This window comes from Cannabis sativa, chromosome X (assembly GCF_029168945.1).
Source record: "Cannabis sativa cultivar Pink pepper isolate KNU-18-1 chromosome X, ASM2916894v1, whole genome shotgun sequence".
Classification (NCBI taxonomy): domain Eukaryota; kingdom Viridiplantae; phylum Streptophyta; class Magnoliopsida; order Rosales; family Cannabaceae; genus Cannabis; species Cannabis sativa.
In genome coordinates this window covers 81,661,128-81,684,130 of record NC_083610.1, presented here as the reverse complement: position 1 = coordinate 81,684,130, position 23,003 = coordinate 81,661,128, and the positions used below count along the sequence as shown (strand labels likewise).

The following is a 23,003-nucleotide window of genomic DNA, read 5'->3' as shown; positions in this document are numbered from 1 at the left end:
TATTTTGGTATAAAAACTAGAAAAATTGGTATAAAAAAGGAAGATATTTCTCTAAACATAAGTTTGGAGTTGGACGATGGCATTTTTGTATGAAATTTGGTTAAGGGGGTCTGTAAAGCCCTAAACTAGGCGGTTATTACTTTTAACGAAATCTTTTATGTAATCACCGGTGGACAATTTTCCGGTGCCTCCCGTGTCCGTACCCAAAATCCCAGAAATCTTTCAGCTTTTCCATCCCGAAACGTATCGATAAAAATGGCGTTTAGAGGAAGAGAAATGATTAATAACATAATGAAAAAGGTAGGAGAGAAGAACTTGGCTCCGGGAGTGAAAGACTCTCTGAAAAAATATGTGCCCGACTCTAAAATCGTAATGGGTCGGGCCAAACGGGGCATATTCGCCGGTCGTCATATTCGATTCGGCAATAGCGTCAGTGAAGACGGAGGAAACAAGTTTGTTCTCATTTCTGTTTCTGTGTTTTCCTCAAATTGTTCTCTTTCTTTCCTTCCTCTTATTTTTGAGTGAGGGCATAGATAATAGTTATCTTTTCTTTTGCGAAAGGTTTTGATTTTACTTTTACTTTGTCAATATTAATTTGATGGTGCAGTTCAAGAACCATGTTGTGCATTGGATTTTCTCATTTTCATTTTAATTGGCTTTGAATTCGTAACTGTTGATTAAGTTTTGTGTTGGAGCAAATTAAAGGAAGAATTTTCTAAGTTTTTTTTATTTTTTTTAATGATTTGTTGTACAGAGTTTTCATTTTTGCTGATTAAGTATTAGAGAACCACCAATGTATTTAGGAAGTTGCTGTTGTGTTGTCAATTTCTATCAGTTAAATATGGATGGGTTCTGGAAGCATTCATCAAATGTCTTCAAACTTACTTTTTTTGTTGTTTTATATCTGATTTTGAATGTTTGTATGTATACTATGTGCTAGTCTTGCAAGGCCAAGTGGTATTTGACAAACCTTTCCATATAAATTGACTTGCATTCTAATTGAAATTTGCTCTTGATATTAGAATGTTTAACTAGTGTTGCTGCAAAAAGTGTAGTCTTCTGAAGTCTCAAGTTCATTGAAAATGAAGAGCTTGTTTGATCTTGATGATGGAAAATGTTATTTTGGAAGATTCAACTTGATGTATAATGCATTTACTTGTTCTATTTTTTCTTTATTTCTTCTTATCATGTTACTTCTTCTGATGTGAATCATTTGTTATACATGAATACAAATATTCTTCTTTGCAAATGTTATCCATCACTTGCTGTCATTTTTTGTTGTGTATCTTTATGTTTTGCCCAATATTCCAAGGATTTCTTTAGATAGTTTACATAGCATATATGAGTGTTGAATCCTAAACAGGATTATTTGCTTGATTTAACTTAGCACCATCAACTTCTGTTTTTGCTGAAATAATGAAAAGATGTTACTGCTTGGCTTCTTTTTTTTTTAACTACAGGACAAGGAGGACATGGAAGCCGAATGTCCAGGATAAGCGACTTTTTAGTTACATCCTAGACCGTCATATTCGAGTGAAAGTGACAACCCACGCCCTTCGTTGCATAGACAAGGCTGGTGGGATCGATGAGTACCTGCTGAAAACACCTTACCGCAAAATGGACACAGAAACAGGTCTCTTCTGGAAAACCAAAATTGAGAAGCTTTATGGAGAACTTGGGAACACTGAGGTCCTCTTCTTTTCACCTGAGGATGAAGCCAAGTTTGAACAGGAATTCAAAGAAATGAAGATAGCTGAGAGGGCAGCTCGTAGTGAAGCTAGGAGAAGGGCATCTGGTTGGCCAGATAAACTAAAGCAGATTGAAGGAGGAGCAGACACCAAAGAATGGAGATCACATGATGTTGGAGATCATGAGAATGAAAAATTTGCTAATTTGTAAGTCTTGCTTGATGTTGCTTAGACTTCAATCAGTTTTGTTTTTCCCTCCATAATTTAATCATAATTTTGTTGTGTTGTTGAGAAAACAAGTCAATATATTTTAGAAATAACAAGGATTTTGTTGTTGTATATATGTATATGAATCTTAAATATTTAATTTTAGTTCTATTTTGCAAATTTTTGATATGTCCTCTCTATAAGTTAAGCATGGTAGTAGGAAAAAAACAAGGATCAATTAGAATCTAAATAACAATAAAAGAAAAATCATTTACAAAACCAATTAGCTACTTAAAAGGTACGTATTTATGATCACACAAATAATAACATTTATTATTGTGGAGAGTGATAATTTAACAAAAAGCAGAAATCATAATCTCCATGATCCCCACAATAACGTTCATACCTCTCTTTCTTTTTTTCTTAAATAAAACAATATCTTTTGATGAGTCTCTCCTTCGTTTGTATACAAGTACTTGTCGATCCAATTGAACTGAAACCCAAGTTAACTAATAATTAACAAAAGAGTAATTAAGTAATAAAAATGCATGTATAAAGCGCATTATTACTTAATTAATTATTTAGATTCATAATCAATAACAGTCTCAAAGGCACCAACCAAAGCCTTAACCTTGTTCTTTCTCTTCTCCAAAAGCTTGCTTGCAGTCTCTTCTATTACATCATTGTAAGCTTGAGATTCCTTCTTCTTCCCCTGTCTCTTCACACCTTCAGCCTTTGTCACTTCCTTCACTATTAGTACATCTTCTTCTTCTTCTTCCTTGATCATCTTATGATCATGATCAATAATGTCAATAATTTTGTTTTCTTCATTATTATTATTATCATCAGGTTTTGACTCCTGATCACCTGCAATAATATCATCATCTTCATGATCAGCTAATAATTTGTTTTGATTCATATTCTCTTCACCATCTTCTGATAATAATAATAATTGATCAGTACTCTGATGATGATGCTGATCAATATTGTTATTATACTCTTCTTCTTGATCATCAGTAGTAGTAGTACCAGTACTTGTCTCTTCTATTCCATTATTATTATTGTTATTGTTACCAACAGTATCAGCTTTTACAACCAGTTCTTCTGAGACAGTGGAAATATCACAAGGTGGAGTTATGAGCTTATTAATTTCATGATCATGATTAATTTCCTCCTCGTGGTCGTGCTCATAATTATAATCGACAATATCAGTACTGACACTGCCACCATCATCTTCATCATCATCATCATCACGACTTATATTACTGTTATCTCCTGATTTGATCATGCTCAGCTGATCATTATCATCATGATCACCTGCTGGTGGAGTAGCTTTAATCATCAATTCTTGATCATGATCATCAACCTTAACAACTTTAGTAGAAGTAGTAGTCTTGTAATTAGTTGGAGCTTTTTCCTTCCTAACAAAACTTTCTGTGCTCTTTTTGGGGTTCTTGGCATACAATGTATGACTACTCTGAGGTTTTGTAGGTCTAGTAGTAGTCTTTGATGATGATGATGAGTGAAGATAGTTTCTGGTTTTGGATGATGAGAAAGATGAGGAGTTTGAGAGAACTGCTCTGTGTGAATTATTATTAATAGGTGATGGAGGAGGCTTATTATCAAAAGACCTTCTTCTGTTGAGGGTTGGTTTGTTATTGTTATTCTTCGGGTACTGTTTATTAGTTATGGAATTGGAAGTGGGGTTAGGGAGAGAGCTCTTTGTTGGTTTGAGATAGTTAGGGACTTGTTTCTGATTAGGAGTACTATTATTACTAGTATCTGTTGAAGCCATTAAAGAAGATGAAGCTTTTTGAGTAGAATTACTGCTATTATTATTTGTTCTGGGGTTGGAATTTGTAGAAGGCAGTGTCCTCTTCCCAGGCACATGATTATTACTACTATCTCTTTTCACTTTTGTAGTTGCCATAATAAAAAAGATGTTTGATTATATGTATGTGATCACAGAAACCTGCATTTATATTTACATAGAGAAGAACAAAGAATGAAAATCATTATGAGAAAAACATATGGTAGTTAATTAGTTATACTTACTAGACAAGTGTTTTTTTTTTATCAACATGTAAATTGTTAATTAAGTAAAGGATGATTCTATTGAATATTCTATCAGTAATTTGTATAAGTTGTGTATAGTATTTGAGTATATATATAACATATTTTGATAAACTAGAAGTCATTTAACAATTAAATAATTGTCATTTAATAAAAATAAGGATGGAGGTCAAAGTAAGCATTGATATCAAACATGTGTTAAAGCTGCAAAATGAGCACTACTAATACTATTTATGGTCAATTTCAACCACCACTTATAAATAAATGGACATTAATCATTATTAAATTTGGTGAGTTTGAAACTTTGAAGAAAATTCAGTCTAAATTAATGATGCAATTCATTTAACTGAGTAGTAGATTCATGATTTTACATCACCTTTCGGTAACAACTTCAATGCATTCTTATTAGATTAGATTTAACATTTTTAATTTAATTTGATTAACAATTACATACATAATTATGATAAAAAAAACAATTATACTCAATAGTCAGTATTATCAAAAAGAATTGTAAATATGTACTTGCTGCTTGGTTTATATTTTTCAAGTTTTTCAAAATATACATATGGTGCCATCACGTGCACGCAGGGCCGGCCCTGAAACAAAGTGGGCCATAGGGAAAAAAAAAATTTTGGGCCCTTATGTTAAAAAAAAATGTGATATTTTTCAAAATCGGTAAAAAAAATGTATAATTTTAAAAGAAGAAAAAAAATTTTGGGCCTCTGGGCTGGGTGGGCCTTAGGCACAGGCCTAGCCCGCCTATGCCCAGGGCCGGGCCTGCGTGCACGTGACAATTTTATAAGATAACTCCAGCACGGCATACAAATCTAATAATTTCATACCGTGTTCGAATTCGTGCCTAGTACTCTAATCCTCACTAGTCACACATTAGAGTTTCACAATTATTCCAACACCAACATGAGTTGTTGCTACAGTAAAATAATCAAAATTTTCATTTCGAAACTAAATTTGATATTATTACAAGTTTAGTTAGTAGGTACTAGTGTACATAGTGCTCAACATAATGTATAACACTATTTGTTTTAAACATTATATAGTTATGTATTAGGTAACTGATTGACAATATCTGCAAACTTGAAAAATATATATTACATTTGAGATAATATTTGATATTGTATTCCAATAAATAATAACGTTTAAAGATGTAAATTTTTTATAACGATAAATATATTATATATATTTTGTATCTATTAAAGTTTATTGAAAATATTAATTTATATGTTTTATTCTTCCATAATAATATTACAATATTTTTTTTTTTGGAAAAAAAACTATATATTGTTATACCAAATTTAATACGAGTATTTTAGCTCATAATTTTTTTTTATTATTAAAGCTTTAAAATACATTAATCACATTTTATGTAGTAATCCATTTAAGATGTTTTGAGTAAAATCCTACCTAATAGTAAATATTATTGGATAATGCTGTATTAAAAATAACTTTATGTAGAATATTTTTTTTTTAATATGTGTCATTATTTTATTTTATGTCCATTAAATATTATTTCTTTATTTATTTTTGGCTAATTAGAATTTTTGTCCCCTAAACTTTGACATGTACCAAATCATGCCCTAAACTTTTGAGGTTGTTGAAAATGCCCCCTAAACTATTGAGATTGTTGGATTTAAGGACTTTTGTCTAATTTCATTCAATTTTACTATTTCAGTTATTGCTTGTGTACTAAACCATGCTCCCCAGATTTTGATATCTACCAAATCATGTCCTCTGAACTTTCATCCATGTTAGACTTTTTTACTAAAATTAGAAAAAAGTCCTTAAATCCAACAATTTCAATAGTTCAGGGAGCATTTTTAACGACCTTAAAAGTTCAGGGGGCATGATTTGGTAAATGTCAAAGTTCAGGGGGCAAAAATCCTAATTAGCCTTTATTTTTTTACTTAAAAACACTATCATTCTCTTTAAAAAAAATTATCATTCACTTCTCTCTTCTTCTCCTCCCTCTTTTTCTCGAATGGGAATGAATGGTATGGTATTGATTCCCATACAATTGTTTACTAAATTTTGGAAAGGAGAAAATTAGTGGGACCCACACAAATTAGGAAGAAAACAAAGGGAAAGGTTCTCCCCCATTTTTGTAAGGAATGTCTTTCCCTTTCCTTACTTAATTTATTTTAATTTTAATTTTATTAATTAAAAATGAAAAAGACAAATATACTTCTTAAAAATCTATAAACAGAAAATAATTACATGTTCTAATAATGGCAATTTTATCAAATTAAAGCATTCCGATTACTTATCCTAGTTATGTAAACAAAATAATATGATTCTGGTTTTCTTTCCGAACAGTTTAGTAAACATCATAATAAAATATTGTTTCCGATTATTTTCTATTTTAAATCGATATTGATTATTCTGATTCCAATTACAGTTTAGTAAACGCGCCATAAAAATTCTTAAAACTTACTTATCAAAGAACCTAAATTATTATAACCAAAACTAAGAATTTTGAAATTTTTTAAAAATAAAAATAGAGGTTGAGACTCAAAAATTCTCTCATAGCGAAGTTAAAGAACAATGCAAAAAAATATTTTGTACATCTCTCCTCTAAGATCATATTCACCAAAAAATAATATTTTTTGTGGGTGAGTATTTTGACAAATAATTATAAAAAAAATATATAAGGAAATAAAATTAAATATGTTCATAAAATGAAACAATGACACTTATTTAAAAAATGACTCTATATAACGTCATTTTCAATATTTTTATTAAAGCATTATCCAATATTATTTATATGGAATTGAAATTTTAATTAGAATTAGATTTTAGACTCCATTATTTTATTTTAGAATGCAAAACTATTCAACAATCATGCTGTTTTAGTTTGATCTTATTTGGTATGTATATGTACACATATCATTATTTTATTATAATTCTCAAATATAATTAGAAAAACATAAATAAAGGAAAAAGAAAAGATAAAAAGGAAAGAGTTGGATTATCTTCCATGGGTCTGGGTGTTACCATTTATAATGGGCCCCAAACATACCCTTCATTGGGCTGGATGTTCTTTATGTCTCCTCCTTTTAATCTTTATTATTAATTGCACTCAAAAATGCCTTTATAAATTTAATTAATAAAGTATGTAAAGAGAACCCCAAATAAATGTCTTTTCGAAAAAAAAAAAAAATGTAAATTTTTGTTATGATGATATCATGGAATTTCAATGGAACCTTTATTATTAATATATATATATATATATGTGTGTGTTAAATCATGAGAACAAATGTCATTGAATGCTCCACTAATCTAATAGCATCCAAAAACCAGCAATGAAAATGATGATTAGAAGGAAAGTACTTATAAAAATAATGAATGGCATGAATATTGATAATTGGCACAATCTGTCTTGCATTAAGAATTAATATGCATATTTCTATCTCTCTCTCTACAATTATAATAACACAATAGAAACAAATGAAGCAAAAACACCATACAAAACAATTTTTAAAATAATAATAATTAAGAAAAAGAAAAGACAGAAACACAAGTTATACGCATATGCATATGCATTGTGCAAAAGATCAATAGAGTAGAATTGTAGGGAAACATATATATATATATATCTATATAGATGAGTAAATTAATCAAAAGAAAAAGAAACGTACCTTAGTTGATGAAATTTCCCTCAAGAAAAGAAGATTATGTATGGAATGGCAAGAGTAAAAAGTAAGAGAGATCGAGGAAGAAAAAAAAAAGAGTTGTGGAAGATGACAAATTTATATGTGTATATATGAAGGAAAATAAAGATTGGGAATTAATGAATGAATATTTTGAAAGACAAATAAATAATAATAATAAGGTTTTTCTTGGGGGTTATTGTTTTTAGTTTAAAATAATAATAATAATAATAATAATGACGAATTAGAGGGATGGATACCGTTATTAACGCACAACTCAGAGGTTGTGGGAAGCCATATTCAGTTATTCAATAATAAGTTAATACCAAACATTTGTTTCATTGAAGAAAGAGACATTTGAGGAGAGATGTACGTTTGTTAATATTGACCATTTCAATCCAATTATATATATAGATTATTATATGTTATTGTTGTAATAATTAATAATGTTAATGTATATATGATACCTTAATAATGTGTTGTTATTTTATAATTTGGTAGAGTAGTACTCCTTTCCTTTTATTATGATGGGAATATGTATATATGTTTTCCGATGATGTTAAAAATACATCATATAGTTTTAGCTGCAAATTAATTAAGTTATCAATCTAATGATATAGTAGTCACATACAGTTACAACATCGAATCCATTTACAATAATGACCTTAAAATTTTATAAGTTTATAAGTGCAAAAGGTTGGTATCTTTGTTGTATAACTTTATTATTATTAATTAATAAGAATTTAAATGTCAATTAAAAAAGTTATAACACAATTACTATAAATTTGTTATTAAATTCGGATGTGGGGGTAATAACATCAAATGGAAAGTTTCATACTAACCAACAATTTATCATGGGTAAATTAAATGTTAAATAACAAGAAGAAAAAATTAAAAGGGTAAAAAAAAAATAAGAGAATTAACTCATGTACTATTTTTATTTTTTTTTTAAACGTACGGTTTGGATTGCTTCAGTAATTTCCATGTGGACTGTTATACGGATTTTAGTTGCAATTAATTTAAGTTTCTCTGTTAGTTACTATAAAGGTTTTTGCGTAGAATTCCCTAAAAAAGAAAAATTATTATAAAGTGTAAAAATAGAAAAACTAAAAAAAAAATATATTATATCACGAAAGAAAGAAATATTAGATTACTCTTTAATATCTGAAATAAAAGGCTAATTACTTATTATAGACTTGATATCTTAACCAAATTATTGATTTTGATATGTGACCCTCTATTTCATGCTAACGATTATTGTTATTCACGTTGTCCTATAGTCTTTATGGAATATATTTATATAATATTAGATATGCACATTTTTTTCAATTATTTATTGCAATAATATTGTCATTCTTAATAACATCTTATATGAAAAATATTAATCTCACACCTATAATAACTGTTTTATTTGTCAAGTACTCAAGTGCAACTTTTCCTTTTTTAATTTGTTTTATAAGAGAGTTTTTATATCTTAGAGATATATTATAATTAAATAGATTTAACTTTTATTGACTATTCCTTTGCATCTCTTTTTGTCAACCCTAATTTTTTAGAATATGATTTATTATTAGTTAAAGCTATTCGTGCATGCAGCTAGGCATAAAATGAATATGATCATAAAGATTGTACATATAACATATATATAGGGACCAAAATACTATTTGTAAAGTGATTTGTTATAGTTATAAGAAAATACTAGATCAATTTATATTTTTTTTTCAAACTTTTGATAGGGCCAGCCGGCCAGGGCAAGCCCCCATCTCCCAAAACCTAGCTCCATTATGTATAAATATTCGTATATATAAATACTACAATAAATAAATAAATAAATAATTAGCGGTATAAATTTTAATGTCTATTTTGCAACCAAGATACGTTATAAACGATAAAATGTTAGGTTATTAATAAATGTTTTTGTTCTTGTTTTTTGTAGTTTCAACTTTATTTTTAAGACACATTAACGTCAGTTTGAAAATTGACGTTACTAACAACAATTATCATCCATAATAAATTGATGTTGAAAACTTATTCTAATTAACGATGTTAGTTTTTGTATTGATTGCGCTTAGGAATACTGACACGAAAGGTTTTTCTTGGTGTACATAAATTAGGGTCGGTAAATACTATTTTGGACCTTGTGTTTTGTAAAAGTTACTGATTGGATCATCTGTTTTGTTGAATGATAAATTGGACTTTGTATTTAAATTTCTCAAAATGATACAAAATAGTATCCTAAGCTAATTTTTTTATCAAAATAAAACTTGATACTAATTTTATCTAAAGGTGTTATAACAACAATATTTATATTTTATGTATGATCTGTTCATGCTGGAAAACTAATTGGTTATTATAAGAAAAAATTGACAAAAATTGAGCTCGAGTAATATTTTATACTATTTCTAAAAATATATATAGGGTCTAATTTGTTATTTAACAAAAAAAATAACCTAATTTATAAGTTTTGTAAAATATAAAATTCAAAATGATATTAACCCATTAAATTATTACTTAATTTTTAGAATATTGTTATATATGAGACACCATAAAGACAAATTATTCATTATTATTATTTTTTTAAAATCACACATTATTCATTATTGAAGTAATTTAATAACGGTATCTATATATTTTAATTTATAATATTATATGTTACTATTGGATATCGTAAAGTATGTTTCGCACTACAAAAAATAATTACTTTTAGTGATTATTTTTTAGTTATAATATAAATTTTTTGTGACTAAATGTGATTTTTAGTCACAACAAAAAGATACTTGTGACTAAAACATGACTACAAGTTGTCACTAATTTAGCTTTAGTCACAACAAGTATTGTGACTAAAAACACATTTAGTCACAACAAATTGTAATTTTTGTGACTAATATTTTTAACTAATCACGGACTTTTTAGTCACAATATAGGAATAATAATTTATAATTAGTCACAAGTTTGATTGTGACTAAAAGTAAGATTTTTTGTAGTGTCGATTCATGTAAAATTTTTAAATTGTTTAGGGTAAGCATTTATGGATGAGAAATGTTTAAAATGTACCACTTGGTGTTATATTGATGTTATTAGTGTAATTAAATATTAAATTTTATATATTTTTTTTTAAAAAATAAATTTTATATAATTTTTTTTTAAAAAGAAATTTTATATAATTTAATTTAATAACTATTATAAAATATTATTAACTATTTATAAAAAACCATTATATATGCTAGGCACCACTACCAATCATGTTCTTAATATGTGTTATTAATTACAATATTTTAAAAGGCTATATTATTATCTGGTTTTGCATTAATTTGCACCATTTGGAATTGGAAAACCAACTTTAAACATGTTGGTTTAGGTAAGCTTTTAAAGCCGTTTGGTGGTGGAGACTTTGTCCACACGATGTCGTTTGATAGAAGAAAAAAGCTTGATTGTCATTTTTCTTATTTTAATAGTTGATAATTAATTAATGGATAAAAAAATATGTGAAAAATGTTGTCCAATTTGTGACACGACAGCAGCACAGCCCCATTACCACCTCATAAAAGCATATAATAATATAAGTTAATAATAAAAAAAAGCTTATGTTAATCAATCCTTGCCTTCCCTACCAACCAAACAAAAAAGTTTAGTTGTGATTGAGAACCCTCAATTTTAAACTAATAAAGATAATTATAAATTAAATTAAATTAAATTAAAATAAATAAATAAATAAAGGTCTCTTCACACAAGTGGTGGCCGGGCGGTGGTGGAAGCTACTCTTCATACATAATATATGGTCCTTTCTTTGGGTGACATGTGGCAAACATGCAGCTCTTAGCCATTATAATATAAGAAATTATAAGAGAAATACTAAAACGTACCGTGGTGTCTAGTACTTTCCTATGTGTTAATATTGCTATTTGTTTAATTAAGTATCAGGTCTCATATAATTTAATACAATAACTCTTAGGGAGTATCGCTAGTCAATCGCAATACGACATGTCGAGAAGGTGTTAAACACCACTAGTACTTAAATAACAATGCTCAAATAAATTATAAATATACCAATATCATTATCATTTATATAAATATTATGTATATAAAAACACAACACGCTTGAGTTGTGTGTGTACGTAAATTTTTCTATCCTTTCACTTTTTTGGTTGCATGATCTTCACTATTAATAATAAAATGATTGGATTTAGATTAGATTAAATGAGATTAGAAATATCATTTTATTTAGGCTAATTAGTAATTTTTCCTCCCGAACTTTGACATGTACTAAATCGTGCCCCTTGAACTTTTTTTGCCGTTAAAAATTCCCCTCGAACTATTGAGATTGTTAAATTTAAGGACTTTTATATAATTTTAGTAAAAAAATTGTAACATGGATGAAAATTCATGGGGCGTGATTTAGTACATATTAAAGTTTGAGGGATGTGATTTGATAGATATCAAAGTCTGGGGAGCATGACTTAGTACATAAACAATCACTGAACAGTAAAATTGAATGAAATTAGACAAAAGTCCTTAAACTTAACAATTTCAATAGTTCGAGGGGAATTTCTAACGGCCAAAAAAGTTCAAGGGGCACGATTTAGTACATGTCAAAGTTCGAGGGGAAAAATTGCTAATTAACCTTTTATTTATAATATATTTATATTAAAAATATTGTTATTGGACACTGGTGGTGCCTAACATCTCTAAATATGTCAGTTTTACGATTAACTAGCGATATTCCTTAAAAATTATTATATCAAACTATATAGAATTCAATACTTAATTAGACTAATAACAATAATAACACATAGTATTTTTTAGTATTTCTCTTATATTAATATCAAATTTATTATATATGTACTTAACGAGTGCCACAAAAATAGTTAAATGAGATAAATCATTTTTAGAATTTGTCAAAAAGAGATCTTACAGAATTAAAAAGGGGACCTCACAATATTTAAGAAGATCACACTATCAACATCTTAAGTGCAAACACACACCGAATTAACAGAAGTAACAATTAAACATTCAAGCTATAATAATACTGAAAATTACATGAAATATGGGATTTCATAACAAAGTTAGAAAAATATGGCATTTTTAGATTTGCCACTTTTCTATGGTATTTTTTCACATTTAAGTTTTTTATGGTATTTAATATGCCATATTTTTATAAACTTATTATCTAATCTCATATTTTATGTTTTTGTTTTTAGCTTAATTAGTTTTATTTATTTTTTTAATTTATTTTACACTTACATTTTAGGGTTTCTTTTTATTTGAAAAATTTACACCAAATACTACATTTTTTTTCAAACATTACATTTTTAATTTGACAAGAACATTTTACTTTTATACTTTTATTAATTTTTTTTTTCTTTTTTACTTATTGAAACTTCAAAAAGTTTTTTTTTTTTTGTCTTTTTTATATTTTTTAGTCAATTTTGGCTCTCTTTTTTCTTTTCAACTTTTAAGTCAGTTGCTACTTTTTTTTTTCTTTCTTTCGCTTATCTCTCTCTATTTTTTTTTTTCTAATTTCTCTTTGTGTCTCTCTTTTTTTTTCAATTTTTTTCTCAACCTAATTTTTTTCTCTTAATATATATAATAAGTGTACATTTTTATATTTCATTTTTTTTTTACAAAAATTAAACTTGTTTTTTTATTTAAACTACTATTCGTTTTTTTTTGTTAAAAACTAATTATTCCATTAAAAACAGCTGAAAAAAAAACCAGTTTCATCAGTATCATCCTGAAAAAAAAAATATAAAAAATCATAATCTAAAAAGAATTCAAACTTTAAAAACTAGTTTCATCAACATTGAAAGAAACTAATAATTTCATTTAAAGAATACAAAAAATAGTTTCATCAACAAGATAATGAAAAAAATTACAATCTAAAGACAATACTAACTTTAAAAACCAGTTTCATCAATATTAAAATAAACGAATTATTTCATTAAAAGAGGCAAAAAAAAAAATAGTTTCAACAATAACATAATAAAAAATACACAATGCCTAATAACTAAACTTTTACAAATTAACGATACTAAATTTAAAAACCAGTTTCGAACATATAAAATTTATATCAATACCTAATAATCAAACTTCTAACTTCATTCTTTATTTTGGCATTTAATTTTGTTGCTCCTCAAATCGCCCAATATACGTGGACCAGTCAGGAAGGGACACGTGGATCAAATTACTTGAGAAGAACTGCTAAGTCTTTGTATGACACCAGGAAGCGTTATTCGCATGGGTCCCGGAAGATGCACCCGGAGTACAAGATACTCCCGGAAGCGAGCATAGCTCTAAGGCACTCCGGGATGTGTCAGATCTCTCCCGAGACATCAAGTCGCATTTAATGCTGCATGGGAGGAAGCGTGTTGGGACTGTACACGCAATAAAGTCCGATCAAGACATCCCCCAAACAACAGAAAGGCTACAAGAATGATCATTTAAGTCTAGCGACGGCTACTCTGCGAAGAGTCACGTCAATCATAAGACAAAAAGGACATTCTCCATAAAAACCCTACAGCACCTAGGGATTTGACCATGCATCACCCATGGTATACTCATCGGAAATGCCCAACTTTATGGATACTTACAGACACATGTGTAAGTACAATTCTAGGGATTGCCCCACTAAAACACTATAAATACCCCCTCAAAGCTCATTTAATGGGGTCGGAAAAATCTTGGCTGCTCAAGAGCAAACAGAGAAAAAACTCACCAAGAACATTCCTTGTATTAAAGAGAGAAACATTCTCCCAAGTGTAAGATCTGTATTAAAGACATCCATAAATATCAGTGGCTCGTGGACTAAGGCTCATTAACGCCCCAACCACGTAAAAAGTCTTCATCTCGCTTTCGTACAGCTCATTATTATACTCATATTTTATTGGTTGCCGAAAACCTCGGTCAACATTTTGGTGCTTTCATTGAGAGCTGAGGAAAGCTGCTTCGCAACAAGCATTTAACTTCACAACAATGGTGGAGACGAGAGCTACACGTCACCCTCGCCCTCTAGAAGACGCTCAAGATCCCAATGAAGAGGATGTAGCCTCGAGGGCAGCAGAGGAGTCCGAGGAAGAAGTTCCAGATGAAAACCACGAGGAACACCTCGACGAATACGCTTACGATGATGGAAGCTACCAAGAGTTGGTGCTCCTCAGACAAAAAGCCATCGATCACGAAGCTGAGATCGAAGCTCAGAAAGTGCAAAATCAAAAGATGCATGAGGTGATGCTAGCCATGCAAAAAGCCATGGAGGCAGCTGGCATTCACGTGCATCCCAAGGCAATGGCCGCTGGACTCGATGGGGAGCCAGCTACGTCTTCGCCCAATTCCCAGCAGCAAAGGCCTAGGGAACCTAGCCCTATAAGGCACCCTGCTGAGGAAAACCAAACAAAAAACCCTACTTCTGCCCCTGGTCGGAAGAAAAAGGCGCAGGATCCGCGTAAGGTCCGCTCAGATTTCCCTAAAGGGAAAGGTCCGCAGAGGGGCAAGCCCCAAAGAGGGAGTCTTGGCCCTCAGGATCGAGGGGACCGAAAGAGCGTTTCCGTGCACCAGGAACCGGGGGGTAGAGGAAGAGGAGGACAGAGATGTCCACCCGTTGATTTGAGAAATCAAATCAATGGGAATCAAGGTGACCTCCGGGATCACCTTGATCAAAAAAGATACAGACCCGAAGTCTCCTCGGGTACTGTAAACGAATGGATTATGGCAGAGCTTGCCATCCTTCGAAAAGATATTGCCCGAGTCTCCCGGAGGCAGAAGGGAGATGACTCCGACTCGGACAGTGAGGACCGGGAGCCCTGCGCCAAGCATATCCTGGAGGCGGAGCTCCCTAAAAACTTCAAAATGCCCGAAATGGCGGCATACACTGGGAACTCCGACCCCAGTGATCACCTGTCACGATTCAACCGAGTCATGACAGTCATGCGGGTCAGCAATGACGCCAAGTGCCTATGCTTCCCCCTCACTCTGAGCGGTTCGGCGGAGGAGTGGTTCAAGAAACTAGAACCAGGATCGGTGGGATGTTGGAACAAACTCCAAACCAACTTCCGGAGGCAATTTGTCGCCGCCAGGAAGGTCAATTTGGAAGTTAGTGCCTTGACTAACATCAAGCAACTACCCACCGAGACTTTGAAAAATTACATCAAGAGGTTCCGAGAGGAAGCCTCGAAGACCAAGAAGGTTGACGACGGACAACAGCTTGCGCTTCTCCAAGGTGAATCCGTACTGGGACTCCCTTCTGGAACGAATTACAGCAAGAAGGCGCTGCTAGCCTTCAGGACTTCCAGAAGCGAGTCCAAAAATATATTAACCTCGAAGAAGCCCAGATCGTGGCTTACGGGGGCTATTATCCAACCGGGATAGCAGGATACATGCCAGGAGTATCGCCCTCGGGTACTGTCCCGACCGCGACCCCTCCAGTTAGTGGCATACAGTTTTCTGCCACTCCCGGGTACAACCAAGGGCAAGCACTGCCCCCGGCGTCTTCCCATTACGGCAATCCGTCCGGGGTGAATGGACGGGCTCCTTCACAGGCTGCCCCAACCGCTAGCTTAACAGGCCCTACTCAAGGGTCTAGAAGCAAGAGGTCTTCCAAGGGCAGCACCCGAACGGGAGAGAAGCGCCAGAAGAAGGGGTATACACCCCAATACACCCAGTACACAGAGCTCACGGACTCTCAGGAACGTGTCTATTTTGCCACAAGGCAAAATACGCATTACCGGAGACCCCAGCCATTGTACGGTGGACGGCTCCCGGAGAGATCCGAGCAAGAGGTGCGAATATCACAACGACATCGGCCACAGCACCAACGAGTGTAAAAATCTCAAAGATGAGATTGAGAATCTGATCCGGTTGGGCCACCTCTATGAGTGGATCAAGAATAGGTTACCCCACCTTAACCCGGGGATGGTGGCCGGGGGCATGCCTTCGGGAACACCAGGGGGTACAGCAGGAGTATTGCCTCCAGCTGCTCCCGCAGGTGACACCCAGCATATACCCGGACTACCGCCCCGGCCTAATGGACGGGTAGCCATGATCTCCGGAGGTCCCCATATCGGAGGAAACACTCGGAAGGAGCGAAAGAGATATGCCGAGGCCGCAAGGCACAGTGAAGTGTGGGAGGTCACTCAACTCCCAGCTCAAAGGCCTCGGCTAATGGACCAACCCATAACGTTCACGGAAGAAGACGCCAAGACGGTGCGTTTTCCTCATCACGACCCGCTGGTCATAGAGACCCCCATTGCAAATAAAGTGGTGGCCAGGGTCCTGATTGATAATGGAAGCTCCGTGAACTTGCTCTTCAAGGAGGCCTTCACTGCGATAGGGTTGACCGACCGGGACCTCTCTCCTAGCGGATCGCAGCTCACAGGGTTTAACGGGACAACTCTAATCCCGATGGGAAAAGTCAGGCTCCCAGTTACCCTGTGCCCGGACACTCCACAGAGCACGTTTAAGTATTGCACCTTCGTGGTGGTAGACTGTCCAACAGCCTACAACGCAATCTTAGGCCGACCGGCCCTCGTCGACTTCGGTGCAATAACTTTTATCCGACACCTATGCCTAAAATTTCCTACCCAGGAAGCCGGAGTCGGAACGGTGAGGGGAAACCAAGGAGAGGCCAGGCAATGTTACAACGTTGCCACCCACTTGCCGCGTTGCTCATGGTCCGGGGGCCCCCCGAAGTAGAGAAGGCTGAAGAAGACGAGTTGGATCCTCGTATAGGATCCGAAAGGGTCGTAGAACCAATGGAGGACGTCGAAGAGATACCAGTGTGCGACGACGACTCCACCAAAGTACTCCGGATAGGGAGAGGCCTAGATCCGGAGGAAAAGGATAAAATAATAAAAACACTGAAGGGCGCCATTGATGTCTTTGCATGGCGCCAAGAGGACATGACCGGCATCAGCCCTCATGTCATCACCCACGTCCTCAACGTCAACCCGGACATGCCCCCTATACAACAAAAGAGATGCCCGCTTGACTCGGCGAAAGCCGAGGCCTTAGAGAAAGAGGTGGATAAACTTTTGTCCAACAGCATGATCCGCGACGTATACTATCCGGAATGGCTAGCCAATCCGGTCCTGGTGCCCAAGCCGAACGGAACTTGGCGGGTTTGCATAGATTTCACAGATCTAAACAAAGCCTGCCCAAAGGACTGCTTTCCGCTGCCCAGGATTGACCAGATGGTGGACGCCACCTCCGGATTTAAACTACTATCTTTCATGGATGCCTATGCTGGGTACAATCAAATAAAGATGCATACGGCAGACCAGGAGTGCACTAGCTTCAGGACCGATAAGGGGGTATACTGTTACCTAGTCATGCCTTTCGGACTGAAAAACGCCGGAGCAACCTATCAAAGAATGGTTAACCGGATGTTCAAAAGCCTCCTGGGACGAAACATGGAAGTATATGTAGACGACATGCTCGTCAAATCCAAAGCATGCAATAGCCATGCAAACGACTTAGAAGAATGTTTCGAAGTCGTCCGGAGATACGGCATGAAGCTCAATCCGAAGAAGTGTACCTTCGGAGTCAAGTCGGGAAAATTCCTGGGCTTCATAGTCAGCCAAAGGGGGATCGAGGCGAACCCGGAGAAAATTCAAGCTCTCTTGGACATGCCATCCCCCAGGAAACATAAGGAAGTGCATACCCTTCTTCAACATACTGAAGAAATGCCAAAAGTTCGAATGGACAGACGAATGCGAGGAGGCATTCAAAAGGTTAAAAGACCATATGGCAAAACCTCCTATCCTATCAAAGCCCGTCCTTGAAGAAGACTTGTTCCTTTACTTGGCGGTCTCCGAACATGCGGTCAGTGCTGCATTGGTCCGGGAGGAAGATCCAGCATCCCGTGTACTATGTTAGTAAACGCATGATAGGGGCCGAGACAAGGTACCCGGTCATCGAAAAGCTAGTATTCTGCCTCCTGATGGCATCACGGAAGTTGAGACCATACTTCCAAGCCCATCCAATCAGAGTTTTGACCAATCATCCACTCCGGCAAGTCCTCCAGAAACCTGAAGCCTCCGGAAGACTCCTCAAATGGGCAATGGAACTGAGTCAGTTTGACTTGCATTACGTGCCCCGGATTTCTGTAAAAGGCCAAGCCTTGGCAGACTTCATCACCGAATGTAATGAAGCCGAGGCAACAGCCAATACTCCGGAGCCACCCATCCCCACTTGGAGAGTATTCGTGGATGGAGCTTCAAACGAAAACGGTTCGGGAGCCGGAGTAGCTATGATATCACCCACTGGGTTGCGGCTCCAGGCAGCACTCCGATTTAACTTTACAGCTTCGAACAATGAAGCCGAATATGAGGCCCTAATAGCAGGGCTAAAATTGGCTAAAGCTGTAGGAGCCAAGAGGGTGGAAATCTACAGTGATTCCCAGCTGGTCGTAAACCAAGTATCCGGAGAATACCAAACCCGCGGCGAAAGGATGGCCGCGTACGTAGCAATAGTCCGAGAACTGCTCCACGAGTTCACGGACTACAAAATAGAAAGAATCCCCCGAGAAAAGAACGCTCATGCGGACTGTCTGGCTAAGTTAGCCTCGGATAGTGAGATCGAAGAGCTGGGGGTAGTACCCGTGGAACGCTTGGCAGAGCCAAGCATCAAAGTAAAAGAGACCACACAAACGGTTGGGCAAGAACCCAGCTGGATGGTCCCCATCATAAAATACATAACCACAGGTGAGTTGCCCCAAGAGAGGGCACTGTCTCGAAAGATTCAGTATCAGGCTCATCGTTATGTAATGATGGACCAAATTCTCTACCGGAGAGGACTCAGCATGCCTTATTTAAGGTGTGTATCGGACCCTGAAGCTAGACAAATCATGCTGGAGGTCCACGAAGGGTTCTGTGGAGATCATACGGGAGGACCCAGCCTCTCAAAGAAAATATTGAGGCAGGGATACTTCTGGCCAACAATGAAAAAAGATTGTATAGACTATGTCCAAAAGTGTGACTCGTGCCAAAGGTACGCGAACATACCGAGAGCTCCTCCAAATGAGATCACGCTGATGACAAGCCCCTGGCCCTTCGCGGTCTGGGGCATAGATCTCATCGGGTCTCTACCTACGGGAAAAGGAGGAGTAAAGTATGCAATAGTAGCAGTAGACTACTTCACCAAATGGACAGAGGCTGAGCCTATGAAGACAATAACCGCTAAGACGGCGTTGGACTTTGTTATCAAAAACATAGTGTGTCGATACGGCTTACCTCACAAAATAGTCTCAGACAATGGAAAGCAATTTGATTGCGAGGAATTTACTAACTTCTGCAACCGACACGGAGTAGTGAAAAGCTTCGGCGGTAGCCGGCCTCAAACAAACGGCCAAAGTGAGGCAATCAATAAAATCCTAAAGGTCACCTTGAAAAAGAAGCCGTGGCTTGTAAAAATAACTCGGCACCGAAGAATTGCCAAGGGTATTGTGGGCCTACGGACGACCCCCAACCACAACCGGTCACTCGCCGTTCTCAATGGCATACGGTTGTGAAGCAATGGTCCCGGTGGAAACATTATTCCCATCCCACGGAGAACGACTTATGATCCGCCACCAATCGTGCCCCGCTCCAAGAAGCTCGGATCAAGTCGAAGAACTCCGGGATGAGTCCCAAATACGGATGGCTGCTTATCAAAAGAAGGTGACCAAGTATTTTAACTCCAAGGTTAAAAACAGAAAATTCGCTATCGGTGACATGGTCCTAAGAAGGGTCTTCCTGCACCACCCAAGAACCCGAGTGGGGGTACTTGGACCAAATTGGGAAGGACCATATGAAATCGAGGACGAAATCGGCCCGGCACTTACAAACCGAAAAGAATGGACAGAACTACTGTCCCAAGAGCCTGGAATGCCGATCACCTCAGAAAATACTACCAGTAGCGAATTAAACTTAGCTTTTGTTCAAAGGGTTTGTACCGTCCAAATGTATGCCTCCTCTATATTAAATAAAACTGAGTGCCTTAAAAACAAAGTTTCTATGCCACTCAGGGGGGTACTAGGGTATACCGCACGGACAAACAAAAACAAGCTAAGTAAAATATCCTGACCCAAAGGGCAGGTCAAGCTAAGTAAAACATCCTGACCCAAAGGGCAGGTTAAGCTAAGAAAAATATCCTGACCCAAAGGGCAGGTCAAAAACATGCGCAAAAATAAAAGGCGTAAGTATGAAATCCTGAGCCAAAGGACAGGTTGAAATATATAAAGTGTGGAAAAAAGATCGCACATATATATAAAAAAAAATATATATATAATAAAATATCCTAACCCGAAGGTTAGGTCATACACATATAAATGGCCCGGGGACAGGCCTTAAATTGTCTCCCCTTTAAATAAAGGCTGCCGCCTGTAAGTAAACTGTTCTAAGGCAGCAGCAAGTATGTACAAAGAAAAAAAAAGAGTTATGAAAAGAACGGGTACAATCTGGGTCAATAATAGGGCAGCTCAGTCAGCCCGTGGCGGAAGACGAGGTCCGATCCGTGCCTCAAGCTCAGCATCAAGTCTCTTCTTCTTCTCCCGAAATTTGGCAATCATGTCCTCGGGTTTGGGATAGAAAGAAAGCTTGATGCTCTGATCGTTGGTGGCCCAAGCCATGTAGACACCATCATCAAAGCGCTTCGGGCACCGGGCACAGGAGACGGGAGAAAGGAGCTCGGCCCTCTTGGCCTTCCTAATAGACTGATCTTTATAGTCCCGAAGCTCCTTCAACTCCGCAGCCAGAGCGGCCTTGGATTCAATATCCGACTGGTGAGTCTCCTCTAGAGACTTCACCTTGGCGGCCATTTCGTCCAAAGCCTCCCTGGCCTCCCGAAGGTCCCGCCTAGCCTTCTCGGCAGCCTCAGTTTGAGCCCTTAGCTCCTCCTGATGATGGGCCTCCATCCTGCCCCTCCGCTGGGCCTCGGCCTGGATCATGTCCTCCGCCTGAGCCTCCCTCCGGATGGCCTCCTCCTCCCTGGCCTTGGCCCTCTCTTCCTTAGCCTTGGCCGCTGCCTCCTGGCGCTCGGCGGCCTCCTGGTAGATCTGCCTCTCCGCAGTAAGGTCTTGGAGGACCTTCTTGACGTCGTTCATGTCCCCAAAATCGGACAGAGCGAAGCCATGGCTTATGATATTCTTGGAGAGGCGACCAGCCTCAGCTGCAAGCTGAGCCATAACGGGATGTAAGGAAAAATTCCTCAAAGGAAGAAAACAAAATACAAATACCAAAAAGGAAACGTAAGAAATTGCAAAGTACTTACCACTGTGAGGGAATGGCTGAGGTCCTGGACTTGGAAGATAGAGTTCAGGGAAGCGCAAGTGGCAAACCGCTTGGGCGCACAGCGTGTAAGCTGAGAGGCGAACTCACCGGTCATTTCCGCGGCAAAAGGAGCCAGAGTGGGCCCTAAGAGGGGACGGAACCAGTCTGCCAAAGGATCCAGGTTGAGGTTCCACGGATCATGATAGTCCGGATGGTTAATGCTCGCCTCAACCTCCGCTCGCAGAATTCTCCTAAGGGCCTCCACATCGGCATATCCCCGGGAGTACTCGTCCATAGCGTAGTTGTGCTTGGCTATGCGCAGCTCCTGCCTTGCCTCATCCCCCGGAATCGGGGTAAGCTCAATGCGAGGAGGAGCAGGATTTTCCTCCATTGGAGACACCCCGCCGTCTAGGCCATGAGCGGGAGTGTCGGCCCTCCGAGGCCTCTTCGGCTCGTCTTGGGCAATCATCTTGCCCTTGCGCTTGCGGATCAGAGCCACTTCAGACTCCTCCTCGTCCTCCTCTGCTACCACTGGGAGAGCTTGAGGGTCTCCAGCACCCTCGGCGGCTTCCTCCGAGAAGTCCCACCTTTTCCCCTGGCCTTCTCCCGGAAGCACCTCCTCGTCATCCACCAAGTCGATGGTTTCGGGAGGAGCGCCGGAAGAAACCTTCAAGGAAGGGGCCGGAGGAGAGGGGGTGAAAGCCGGAGGAGCCACCGGAGTATGGACCCCAGCCAGCCGTTCCAGGATGGCATCCATGGAGGTACCTGTTCCAATAAAACAAGCAAGTGTTAAAAGTCCGTGAGAAACTACTTACAAAGAGGTGCAGCAAATAAACTACTCCTACCCGGACTCCCTAGTTCGGCCCTAGCAAAGTCCTGAACTTTAATGCTGGCAGCATCATCTCCAAGATAACTGTCCGAGGGCCGAAACCAGCTGGATGCTATGTAAGCCGACGGACCTAAGGGAATAGGTTCCGGAGGGCCGGGGCCCATCCGGGACCGACCTAGGTAATCTCCTAAGTTTGTAAAATAAAACTCCTTCAAATGATCCCCCCACCGGGTCGACGGCATCTTAAACCTACGGAGACGCTCGTCGAACCCTATGGGCCTACGACTGGTATATTCGTCAACAG

At 36.9% G+C, this 23,003-nt stretch overlaps 2 protein-coding genes across 2 annotated transcripts; one reads left to right on the top strand and one right to left on the bottom strand.

Annotated features, from left to right (window-relative positions):
• Positions 1-25: 25 nt before the first annotated feature.
• Positions 26-2,075, top strand: LOC115700130 (uncharacterized). Its single transcript, XM_030627695.2, has 2 exons — positions 26-452; positions 1,461-2,075. The coding sequence occupies exons 1-2, from the start codon at positions 256-258 to the stop codon at positions 1,897-1,899; spliced, it is 636 nt and encodes a 211-aa protein (XP_030483555.1). The 5' UTR covers positions 26-255; the 3' UTR covers positions 1,900-2,075.
• Positions 2,076-2,165: 90 nt separating this feature from the next.
• Positions 2,166-9,571, bottom strand: LOC115700115 (uncharacterized). Its single transcript, XM_030627684.2, has 2 exons — positions 7,622-9,571; positions 2,166-3,867 (listed from the first exon to the last, which is right to left on the bottom strand). Exon 2 carries the CDS (start codon positions 3,823-3,825, stop codon positions 2,473-2,475), a length of 1,353 nt encoding a protein of 450 aa, XP_030483544.1. The 5' UTR covers positions 3,826-3,867; positions 7,622-9,571; the 3' UTR covers positions 2,166-2,472.
• Positions 9,572-23,003: the final 13,432 nt, after the last annotated feature.